Consider the following 13182-nt stretch of genomic DNA (forward strand, 5'->3'; position numbering starts at 1 on the left):
TCTGTCTTCTAGTAGCTGTGCCGAGACAAATCTGAATCATTCCCTTCCGAAACTTGCAGAGACGGAGAGTGTGAGTAGGAGGTGTCCATGAGCTAGGAGCAGGAGAAACTTTTGCTAAGTATTCTGATTAACTATTTTGTCATTTTGTCTCCACGTCCCCCCGATTGCCCGCGAGCTTCTCCTCCTGTCCATACGGTAATCTCTCTACTGTGCGACAGAGAGTCACGTGGTTATGACGCAATCGTTAGCCTATTTTTACAAAAACTGCTTCTACGGGGCCATAACGTAAGATACAAGGTAATGGAGCCTTTTATACATTTTCGTGTTTCTTTAGAAATAAATAAAGGACAAATGGAGTCTTTAAACGCCTCAGATGTAAAGTTATTCGCTGTCATAGTGACGCCAAAATGAATGGGAGTCAATGGAATGCTAACAGCAGGTGATGGTCTGCTAATCAATGGCGGCGCCCGGGGAAACTTCAGTTTCCGGCTGATCATGGATTACCCCCTTGATTCACACCAGTGATGCGCGGGTCAATAAATAAACAAACCGCACCCGACCGACGTTTTCAACTAACCCGCCCGCAACTCGGACCGCAAAAAAAAAAAAAAAATTTGTACCCGACCTGCTTCCTGACCCGCATTTTTTAAAAGTAGTAAATGCTCATCGTAGCGTCTTAATATAACTTTATATATTCTAATTTTGTCAAGAATTATAAAAAATTGTCAATAAGCTCATAATTTGTACTAAAATAGTCTAAATGTTTAGTTTTAAAAACAATTTTAAAAAGCTGGCTATGTCTATTTTGATGTTTCTGTGCAAGTTCGGCAGACAGTGGTTCGGGTTTGTTCCGATCAGAGCTCGTGAGCGGAGAGCGCATCTCTGAATATTCCGCTCCGCTCGCTCATTCCGTAGGGTCGCTCGCCCAACGCAGAATGGCCTGCTGGTTCGAAAATATGTGGAATAAGGGCTGCCTCCGACTAAATTTTTTTTTCTAGTCGACTAGTAGTAATTTATTTTGGTTTGAATATTTTCGTTTAAAAGTAGACATTTAAAGCTTTCTGTAATAGCCTATATTTCTCAAATCTGTGAGGCATAAGCTGAGTTTCGGCGCCCTCCAGTTCACATGCAATGCAAGTGATCGTGCCGGCACCTTATTACATTGTCTGCTATATTTTTGCTTCTTATTTATTAAATACGGGCAATTGATTGATAAAACATTGATCAAAATTAAGATACAATTTATACAAAACGAAAATTTTTAAAAAGAGTTTTCTATAAAACAAAACTTAATGAAGTCGTCAAAATCATGTTTTACCAAAAACAGCGCCGTTGCTAGGAGGGCGCCAGCGCCTCTGCCTTTCAGCGCCTCTGCACATACACAGGTGAGCTCGTTCCTCTTTCGGGAGTCGTGGATGTGACTGTAGAACTAAACAAACAGAAGGTAAACTTACCACTGTATATTGTGAAAGGCAGTAGTCACACAGCTCTGATGGGCTGATCATGGCTAGAGAAAATAAAGCTAAAGTGTCAGGAAGTACATTTAGTGGCGAAAGAGTCTACCAGCCTACAACACATCCTGATGAAGCATGCACAGGTGAGAGTATTAGCGAGTGGGCCACGCCAATTGTTCGTGTATTGAAGAAGGATGGATCAGTCAGAATTTGTGGCGATTTCAAGGTCGATCCTGCTTCCCTTCTTCTATGTGTTTGTTTTGTATGTCACATGCGACGAATTGCCCCAAATTCATTGAGACAACTTGCCCCAAACTGACATGTGTGCTAATGTTGGCTAAATCTCAATGTTAGCCGAACATAGCACTTAACTTAAAGTAAGAAAAGACACATTATTGTCTCCTCTATTTTGTGCAAAATAATAATTTTTAACATTCATACCTAACAAAGTTGTATTGCATAAAATGTAAAGTGCAAATGTTTTACTTTTTAAGCAGAAATTTTTGAAAATTGTGCTAACCTCAGATTAGAGTGATCTTGACCACATGTGAACAGGAAGTTGTCTATAGAAGAAGTCACACAAAGTGGCTATTTGATTTTGAGACAGAGCCTAACCCCGCTCCCCCTTCTGTAAAACGCAGACTTTAAGGTATTGATTTATTCATGTGTTTGGAACTCGTATACTTACAATGTTTTTGACTCCACTAGAAGAGCACATAAACACAGCAGTAAAGTGTGTGTGTGAACGAGGAAGCTGCTTTACAGACACTCCTGTTTTACACACGTCACTCAAACACAGAACCAGGAAACTATTTCAACTCCTCAGTTCAGAGAAACAGAAACTGAAGTGTTGTTGAGCTGTTGTGTGTTTGTGTCTCTCTGTATTCATGCAGTAAAATGGCAGAAGCCAGATTTTCTCAGGATGAGTTCACATGTCCAGTGTGTCTGGATCTCCTGAAGGAACCAGTGACTATCCACTGTGGACACAGTTACTGTAAGATCTGTATTACAGACTGCTGGGATCAGGAGGATGAGAAGAGAGTCTACAGCTGCCCTCAGTGCAGACAGACCTTCAGTCCAAGACCTGCTTTAGCTAAAAACACCATTCTGGCTGAACTGGTGGAGAAACTGAAGAAGACTAAACTTCCTGCTGACTGTTACGCTGGAGCTGGAGACGTGGAGTGTGACGTCTGTACTGGAAGAAAATACAAAGCCGTCAAGTCCTGTCTGGTGTGTCAGGAATCTTACTGTCAAACTCATTTAGACCGTCATGAGGAATTTCACTCTCGTAAACCACACAAAGTGATTGATGCCACTGGACGACTGCAGGACATGATCTGCCGTAAACATGATAAAGAGCTAGAAATGTTCTGTGTCACTGATCAACAGTGCATCTGTGTGTGGTGTAAGGAGAGTGAACATAAAAACCACAACACTGTATCAACTGCAGCACAGAGGACAGAGACACAGGTATGAACTGAGAGGGATTGATCACACAGTGATATGAAAGTGTCTTCATTTACTCACTCATTTACTCATGTTGTCCCAAACCGGTTTGATTGAGTTTCTTCTGTGGAATATAAAAGATGATATTTTGAAGAATGTCTCGTCTATTTTAGTCTATTCATTGTAAGTCAATGGAGTAAAAAAGTTTCAAGCTCCAAAAAGGAGAAAAAAGCATAAAAGTAATCTAAACAACTAGTGGTTAAAGAAAGAAGTGCAATTAATTGTATTGATGTATTCAAATTAAAATTATGTTTAAAAAGAAAATTCGCTGTCATTGGTTTGTCCTCCAGAAACAGCTGAAGGAGACGCAGATGAAGATCCGTCAGAGAATCCAGCAGAGACAGAAAGATCTTCATCAGCTGAGAGAGGCTGTGGAGTCTCATAAGGTGAGTCTGGAGAAGAAGAGAAGTGTGAGACGTCTCAGTTTGGACTCACTGAACTCACTGTGTGATTGTGATGTGTGTGTAACAGCGCTCTGCACACACAGCAGTGGAGGACAGTGAGAAGATCTTCACTGAGATCATCCGCTCCATTGAGAGAAGCCGCTCTGAGGCGACACAGCGGATCAGAGATCAGGAAAAGACTGCAGTGAGTCGAGCTGAAGGACGACTGGAGCGACTGGAGCAGGAGATCAATGATCTGAGGAGGAGAGACGCTGAGCTGGAGCAGCTTTCACACACACACCATCACATCCAGTTCCTGCAGGTAACAGAGATCTAGAAGAACTGGATCATAGTGGACTTGAGCAAGAGACTCACAGAGAAACATTTCATGAGAGCAGAATGAGCCGTTGACTGAGATGTTGTCAGGAATTCAGTCAGATTCAGTCAAGTGTTGTGTTATCATATAATCATCAGTCAGACTCTCATCTGATCATCTTCTGTTTAAAGAGACACACTTACAAAGCCCTGGGAAATTTACCATTAAATATGAACTCATTTTTCCTTCTGGTTTCTTCTGTCTTGATGAAATCAGTGAACTTGATGGTATCAATATTTGTAGCATTAAATGATGTTTTATAAACAAAGTTCAGGAGCACGTTCAAATAATCAATCCAATCTACTCGTCATCAAACAATTATGTCTACCCTAACCAGCATGACAAGAAGTATATATACAGTACAGGCCAAAAGTTTGAACACATTACTATTTTTAATGTTTTTGAAAGAATTTCTTCTGCTCATCAATCCTGCATTTATTTGATCAAAAATACAGAAAAAAATGTAATATTGTGATATATTATTACAATTTAAAATAATTGGTTTTCAATTTATTATACTTTAAATTATCATTTATTTCGGTGATCAAAAGCTGAATTTGGATTGATGAGCAGAAGCATTTATTCTATCTGACTTATTTGTAAGTGTGAACTCGTGAAATGATGAATATGAGGAGAATGTGCAGATTGTGTGAAAGTGCTGGATTGAAGCGAGTCACTGAAGAGAAGTGAAGTCAACAAGAGCCGCTCAGATCTGATATAGTGCAGGTTATTGGCTGAAGTGTGGAGATGATGAGTTTTGATTTCTGTTTTCTGTAGAGTTTCCAGTCTCTCTCAGCACCTCCTGAATCTACAGACGAACCCGACGTTTCCTTCAGTTCTCTCTCCTCTTTTGATGGCGTGAGAGAATCTGTCCGTCAGCTGAGAGACAAACTGGAGGATTTCTGCAAAGAGGAGCTCAAGAAGATCTCTGATAGAGGTAAAGTCCTGCGCCTCGTTTATACAGACGTGTGGAGAATGATCCGAAATGTGAACGTACAAATGTTTCTGAAATGTTCCTACGATTTATAAAACATCCATTTGCACAAAAATGTCCTAAAATGCATCTCAGTTTTAAATCAGTTATTAATAAATTAAATTCAAGTCCATCAAATCCTCCTACAGAACGGCCACAAATATCTCTTGATGATTCAGAAATACGGACTCATCATCGTGGACAAGCGTTTATATACACATGACGGAGGATGAAATCCATGGAATTTAGGATCAATCCGATGTGTGTGTTTTATAAATGAAGCCTCTGGAGATTATTAATCTGCTCTCAGAAATGAGTCCATCATCTAATATTATAGAACATCATATTAGAAACGTCTTAGAAATGGATGGCCTCAGGTGTTGTGTAGAGAGAGTGTGTGTGGACGCTGTTACTGGGAGATTGAGTGCAGTGGATGTGTGTATATATCAGTGTCATATAAGAGCATCAGCAGGAAGGGATCGGGTAATGAGTGTTTGTTTGGAGGTAATGATCAGTCCTGGAGTTTGTTCTGCTCTTCCTCCAGTTACACATTCAGACACAATAACATACAGACTGTTCTCCCTGTAAAGCCCATCAGCAGAAGAATAGGAGTGTATGTGGATCACAGATCAGGAACTCTGTCCTTCTACAGCGTCTCTGACACAATGAGCCTCATCCACACAGTCCAGACCACATTCACTCAGACGCTCTATCCTGGGTTTTATGTTAATTATGGATCATCAGTGAAACTGTGTTGATGTTTCAGAATAGACTGTAGAGAGATTTCACCCAGAATACTTTGAGCTGATAAATCAGTAACAGTGAGATGTTACAGAGACTCTTATTTTAATTTTCATTAATATCTTAACTTCTGAAACAGAAATAACAGAATAAATGTGTGTATTAAAATCCCGACAGTAAGAATGGTGTGTGTGTGTGTTTATAAAGCTATAATTTTATTGATGGAAATCATATTCATTTAGTTTTTATTGTAGTGACACATAATCATTTTAATATTAATATTAAAAGTACCTTTCATTTGAAATTACTAAACAAACAAAATGAACAGATTGAGTGTGGTTTTGAAACACAAAACAAATGAAAAGATTAAGGAATAATGAATAATGAAATAACAGAAATGGTTGTGAACAATGTAAGGAGTGAAGATGTGGAAAATGACATTAGTAGTGGAGAAAATAGTGCTGGAAAACAATCAGTTCAAAATGTGAGGAAGATTGTGATGCAGAAGATGAGGGATGAAGAAGCACTTTCTGAGATTTCAGATATTGGGTCACAAGGAGATCATGAACTCTTTACAAGAAATAAATGACTTTCACAACGTTTGATAAAGTTGTAGATGTACAATAGTTCTTTCCAGATATGGAGAAATGTGTCAGTGTTGTTGTAAAAAGCCGTGAGCTCTAGTTCTGGATAAAAAGAAAAGATTCCTGCTGGAAAAGTTGCTAATGAAATAAAGGAAAGGAAAAGTGCAGATTCACGAAAATATTTCCTCTGTGCTTTTTCTTTTCATACAATACAGAAATAAAAGTGCTTTATAATATCAGGGCGGTTATGAATTTGAAAAGCATTAAAATGTGTAGTGTTTTTAATAAGCTTTGTGTTTTGTGATCTCATGTTTGAAAGAGTTTCAAAGTATATTGTGAGATCGGTGTTATAAAAGGTAATATACGAGGGTTTCTTCTGAGTTATTTTTGTCTTATGAATATAAAACTTTGCCAAAATAATTAAAAGATTAATAATATAGTTTTGTTTTTCAGAAAAATATGGAAAAATATTTAGAAAACAAAGTAAAATGTCATGAGGTTTTAAATTAAGAGTTCTGTTTAATTTTTTTGTCACTTTAAAGTCAGTCCTAAAAGAAATAGAAAAAGGGCCTTAAAAAGAAAAAGCCTTAATTACTTTATTAAATTATTTTTCATTTACAAATAAACCTTATTTTGAAATAAAATTAGAGCATGTGTAAATTGCCCATTCTTGTCAATAAGCTGGTTTACAATTAAAATGTTGTGCCGAACCCAGTTCTCCATGTACAATGACTTCTAATTATGAATTATATCACCATTGTTCATATAAAACTCCTGCTAGGAGAAAGCGTAAAACGAATATTCCCTACCCTTACGAAAAAGAAGTTTATTCAAGTGTTCTAATTAGTATACTTATTTTAAACTAAAAAATAAGAAAGTATACTTTCAGTCTACTTTTTATATACTTCTCAGAAATATACTTCAAATTCCACTTAAGTGTACTTGACTTATACTGACAGAAAAGTGTAAGTATATTTGGCCTATACTTGTTGATCGAGATATACTTAAAAGTATAATTGAGTATTCTAAGTATTCTTGGCTTGTACTTGTGTTTACTATTTTGATTGAGTAGCTTATTAAATACTTTTTTAAAAACATAATATTACACACCGTCTTATAAACTAGCCTAACATGTTCAGCTTTATATAGTAACAAACTTTCGGGTGGAATAGCTTATAGAGCAAATAAAATAAGCATGGAAAATAAGTTTATTCAATTGTTCTATTAGTATACTTTTCAACTAAAAAGAAGAAAGCATACTTTCAGTCTACATTTTATATACTTCTCAAAAATATACTATACACTTTAACTGTACTTGACTTATACTGAGAGAAAAGTCCCAGTATATTTGGCCTATACTTGTACTCAATCTTTTGATCGAGATATACTTAAAAGTTTAATTATTCAAAGTATACTTGGCTTGTAGTTGTGTTAACTCTTTTGATCGAGTAGCCTATTAAATATACTTTGTTTACATTGTTTTTCATATACAGTCTTATGCAACTTAATATTGAGTAAAATATTTATATAAAACAGATATGTTTCTAATTCTGCGTATCTGAATTTTAGTCCACTGGTGTCTTTTTATACAGTCTATGACTGGTGTACATAGGAATTTACTTTTATTCAACTTTTCCCCACCATTGCCTGAATTTTCCAGCTATCCATGTTTTCACTGGTATAGGTTAGGGGGCGCTATGACACATCTTTTAGTACAGAATCTCCGGATCAAAATACAAGAGAAGAAGAAGCTGAAACAAGCGATAGAAGATTGCTCACTCAAATGTAAAATAATGTGATCATCAAACATTAAACAGCTTGCAAATCAAAACTGCTTAATGTTTCCAAATGAAATGAAGCGTAACCCGTGAAGAGAAAACGACTGAAGCTGTGGGGGTGTCGGACTCGATCTGTGTTTTGATCATCGTTCTGAATCTGATCAAGGCGTAGTCTTTGACAAAAATGTGATTTTCTCAACTATTTTGTTTAAAATGTTGCCTTTCTTTATGAAACTTACCGACATTCAAGTGTTGATAAAAAGGATGCAAGCTAATAAAATGTTTTTAAAATTAGAGTTAAAGGTATTTTTCAAGTATAAAAAATAACATTTGAACATAGTAGTATAGGCCTACTGCAACTGCAAAAATTGTATATAAATAGTAAACTATAAGTATAATGTTAAGTTCATTTAAAGAAAACTTGTAGTATGAAACTACTAAACTAGTAGTTTACTGAGAGTACATTAAAAGAAACAGTACAAATGAGAAACATAATTATGAACTAGTTGTGCACTTAACGTTTACTACTGTTACACTTATAGTACACTTAAACATATACTTTTATATACTTCAAGTGGGGCAATTTAGTCCCAAGCGGTATTAAAATAGTACACTTACAAGTTTATTACTAGTACATATTGACATTAGTATACTTATAAAGTATACTTAAAAATATACTTGAACATTACTCAAGTATACTTCATAAAATGAACTTGAAGTATACTTTTTTTTCGTAAGGGTATCCCCCCCCCTCCCCCCGTTGTTCGTGTTTGTGTGTAGACATGCTGATACTTTACAATCATCACGTGCATTACATGAGTTTGTTTTCATTAAAGAACCCTTTTTGTTAGTTGAAACCTTTCTGAACTCTCCTTCATCTTCTTCGTAACACCAGAGAATGTCTAATATGGGCTCTGGTAACACCCAACACACGGTTTAGGAGGTCTGTTTAAAAGCAAGCCTCCACTGCAACTATACCAGCGGGTGTCGCTGTTGGACAGTGTGTAACTTTAGAAAAACGAGTGACTTTCACACCTTTTAATCACATTTGCATTGTTTTAGTTGTTATATGGATTATTTTCTCATCCAGTATTTGTTTGTCACCTTTATTCACAATGGGATTGAGCACATTCATAAATGGTTATTCAATAAGAGAGATTCAACAAACAGAATTTCAGCAAGGCATCATTTGGTCCATCAATATACAAAGGAAAAAAAAAATTACACCATGCAGTTTGGTTAAAAACTAAATTGAATTCAAGCTAATTTCCATTCTCTCCACCTAAAATAATGATAAAATCTGGTCTGTCTAAAATAATCTAATTTTGCAAAAAAAGAATATATCCCTCAAAAGCACATAATGATTACATATGATGAAAATAAGAAAAAAGATTAGCAAAAACAAGTCTTCCCTGTAATGTCCAAAACATGGCTTCAAATGTCCTTTTTAAGCATATAAATCGGTACAGTACATAAATTGCTACTTTGGTACGAGATGAACCGGCCATCTCTGTGAAAAATGAAACGTGAATAGACTTTATTTGCTTTCTTAATAAATGTCACTACAGTGTTATTGTGTGTGTGTATGTGTATATAACAAAAATGTGTTGGAAAAGTCAGGGAAATATCTCATGTCGTATATTAGAAGCAGTTTGATGCTGTTTTTAACAGAGACAGAACTTAAATTCTTGCATATTCTTGTTCTCTCCCTTCTTCCAGTAGTGATGCATTATATTTCTCCTCTCGTAGTGTGCTGGTGCAGGTTATTGCATAGGTCAAGTCTTATATATGTTGGTGTCTTTTGCAAGCACAGCGTACTGCGCAGACTCAAACTGAGCTGGACGACGTAGATGTGACGTGTACTGTACTCAAGTAAATGTACTCCGTTACTGTCCGGCTCTGTTTACAATCATCTCGTGCATTACCTGAGTTTGTTTTCATTAAAGAACCCTTTTTGTTAGTTGAAACCTTTCTGAACTCTCCTTCATCTTCTTCGTAACACCAGAGAATGTCTAATATGGGCTCTGGTAACACCCATCACACGGTTTAGGAGGTCTGTTTAAAAGCAAGCCTCCACTGCAACTACACCAGCGGGTGTCGCTGTTGGACAGTCAAAAACCATACTGTCTATGTCAAAAACGAGTGACTTTTACACATTTTAATCACATTTGCATTGTTTTAATGAATGAATGAAATCTTTATTTCGAACAATTAATAAAATAATAATAATAATAATAAAATTAAAAAAGACAGCAATGCGTATGAAATATCCATACAAATAAATAAACAAGTTTTAGCATGATAATCAACCTGTTTGAAAAGGGTTAGGTAGAAGCCCTAGGCTTATCAAGACCTACCCCCAGTAACTACCCATACTAATTCACATTTAAACAAGAAAAATCAAACATAACGTTTTAAATAATAAAACAATTAAACATAAATTTAAATAATGCTTTATCTTAATATTAAGAAAAAAAAGCATAAACAAATACCATTTCAAGCATTCACAGCCATAATGAATTATCATTCACCCTCTCCACTAATGTATTTATCAAAAATAAAACTTTTATACCTTTTTTTAAATTGCAACATATTAACACTTTGTTTGATCGAACTGCTCAGACCATTCCACAAAATCATCCCACAAATCGAAATACACGTACTTTTGAGTTTTGTCCGAGTCCCATGTTGACTCAAATTGAAATCCCCTCTCAAGTTATAACCCCCAACCCTATCTGTAAATAACTGTTGTATGTTTCCAGGCAACTGTTTATTTATTGCTTTATAAATTAATTGAGCGGTCTTAAATTTAACGAGATCATTAAACTTTAGAGTGTGCAATTTTAAATATAGTAAATTAGTATGCTCATGATATCCTACCTTATTTACTATCCTAATTGCTCTTTTTTGTATTGTGCTTAATGTTTGTAAGGTGGTTTTGTAGGTGTTGCCCCATACTTCAACACAATAATTTAAATAAGGCAACACAAGTGAACAATACAAAATAAAACATGCTTTTTTACTCAATACATGCCTTGCTTTCCCCATTACTCCAATACTCTGCGCTACTTTTGTTCTAACATATTTGATATGTGGTTTCCAACAAATTTTATGATCAAGAATCACACCTAAAAATTTATTTTCATTTAATCCCCCATTTGAACAAATTGTAGTCAACTTTTCATCCAATCTAATGCAACTCCTCTGATATACTTTTCCAGTTTATTGATTAACAAACGATGATCAATTGTATCAAAAGCTTTTTTTAAATCAATAAATACTCCCACTGCATATTGTTTGTTATCTATAGCACTGGTAATGTCTTCAATTAACTCCATTAATGCCATTGATGTAGATCTGTTTGACCTAAATCCATACTGACTATCAACCAATAATTCATGCTTCTCAATAAAATTATCCAATCTAATTACATACAATTTTTCTAATATTTTAGAGAACTGAGAGAGTAAAGACAATGGCCTATAATTCGTGAACTGATTTCTCTCTCCAGATTTATATAGTGGAATGATTTTAGCAATTTTCATTTTGCTTGGGAATACACCTGTTTTGAAAGACAAATTATAAATATGAGTTATCGGTTTAACAATTGCACCAATAACATCCTTAATTAAAACCATATCAATATCATTCACGTCTGTTGACTTTTTATTCTTACAATTGTTAACAATTTCAATAATCTCAATTTCCTCAGCTGGTTTCAAAAACATAGAGTTAAGGTTACTGTCTAAATAATCCACTGCCTCCACATCACCTTCAGTCTGTGGATTTTTAATTACATCGGCCAGCTTTGTTCCCACACTTACAAAGAAATGATTAAACCCATTGACTACATCTTTCATGTTGTTAAAGTCCTCTCATTATCTATAAAATACTGAGGGTATTTTTTATTCATTGGTCCATTCCTTATAATATTATTTAGCACTTTCCATATACCCTTGATATCATTTTTATTATCATTTAATATTTTATTATAATAATCTTTCTTACTTATCCTCATGATACTGGTTAATTTATTGGTATATCTTTTGTATTTATTGTCAGCTTCTTTTGTTCTGTGTTTTAGAAATTCTTTATATAAGGTGTTCTTTTTTTTGCAAGCATTTTTTAATCCTTTTGTCATCCATGGTCTCTCTTTAAATTTATGCTTTATGGTAAATTGTTTTAAAGGACAGTGTTCATCATATAATGATTTAAAAGTGGACAGAAATGTTGCGTATGCATTATTGGTATCAGTCTCATCATACAATTTTTTCCAATTATATGCAAGTAATTCGCTTCTGAGTGTATTTATTGATTCAACAGTTCTAATTCTCCTGTAACTAATCTCATTAACTTCCTTATACTTCACATGATCATAAACACACATCACAAAAACTGGCAAATGATCACATGTCATTTAGTAACAACCCACTCTTTAGACTATTGTCCATTAGGTTTGTGAATATGTTGTCTATTAGAGTTGCACAGTGTTGTGATATTCTGCTTGGTTTAGTTATAAGTGGTAAAAGACTCATGCTATAAACATGAAATCGATAAATTCATCTGTCAGTTTATGCTTATTGGGATTTAAGAGATCTATATTAAAATCCCCACAAATGAACACCGCTTTTTGATCATTCTTAGTAAATAGACTTTCCATACTGTTCATGAACATTTCGATATTTGAACCAGGGGCTCTGTATACACAGCTTACAATTACATTTTTCTTTTTTTCCAAATTAATTTCGACCGTTATTATCTCCATCACATCATCAATGTTAATTGTCATATTTTTCACAATTTTATATTTTAATCTTCTATCTACATACAATGCCACTCCACCTCCTTTTTTATTCTCTCTATTAACATAATTCAATTCATAACCATTCAACTCATAATCCACACCCTTCTCAGAAGTAAGCCAGGTCTCAGATATGGCTATCACCTGGAATGGGTTGTTTAAATGACTCAAGTATTCATTGATGTTGTGAAAATTTGCATATAAGCTTCTGCTATTAAAATGAATAATTGACAGTCCATAATCAGATTTTATGTTCATGTTGAATTGATCATCAGAGTAATAACAACAGTTGTTGTTTATGTTGTTAAGAGGGTCAAGGTCTTGTTTAAAATCATGTAGATTAGTGAATTTGAAAGTTCCAACCTTCACTCTCATCATTGTCACTCTCATTTTCAGCTGATGTTAAGTTTAAACAGTCCAGCTCTTCAAAGGAGTCCATAGTCATTATAATTCAAATCAGTCACACACATTGATACAAATTACTCCCCTTTCTAAGTTACATGTTCATGATTCACTGGTACTTGTCCAGCTCCTCAATGAGTCTTACAGACAGTACTTTTGCTTCCTCAGGTGACCCGTTAAGTTT

The 13182-nt window shown here is 35.0% G+C and overlaps 1 protein-coding gene across 1 annotated transcript in view; it reads left to right on the plus strand.

Annotated features, from left to right (window-relative positions):
* The first annotated feature begins 2283 nt into the window (after positions 1 to 2283).
* LOC308702727 (tripartite motif-containing protein 16-like) overlaps positions 2284 to 13182 on the plus strand; it is a 662678-nt gene continuing 651779 nt past the window's right edge. Inside the window, exon 1 of the mRNA XM_081385803.1 lies at positions 2284 to 2924. Coding sequence (XP_081241929.1) covers positions 2352 to 2924 — 573 coding nt within the window. The 5' untranslated portion in view covers positions 2284 to 2351. The remainder of the gene's footprint in view (positions 2925 to 13182) is intronic.

Source organism: Scardinius erythrophthalmus (genome assembly GCF_964197995.2).
Source record: "Scardinius erythrophthalmus genome assembly, chromosome: 1".
In the NCBI taxonomy this organism is placed as follows: domain Eukaryota; kingdom Metazoa; phylum Chordata; class Actinopteri; order Cypriniformes; family Leuciscidae; genus Scardinius; species Scardinius erythrophthalmus.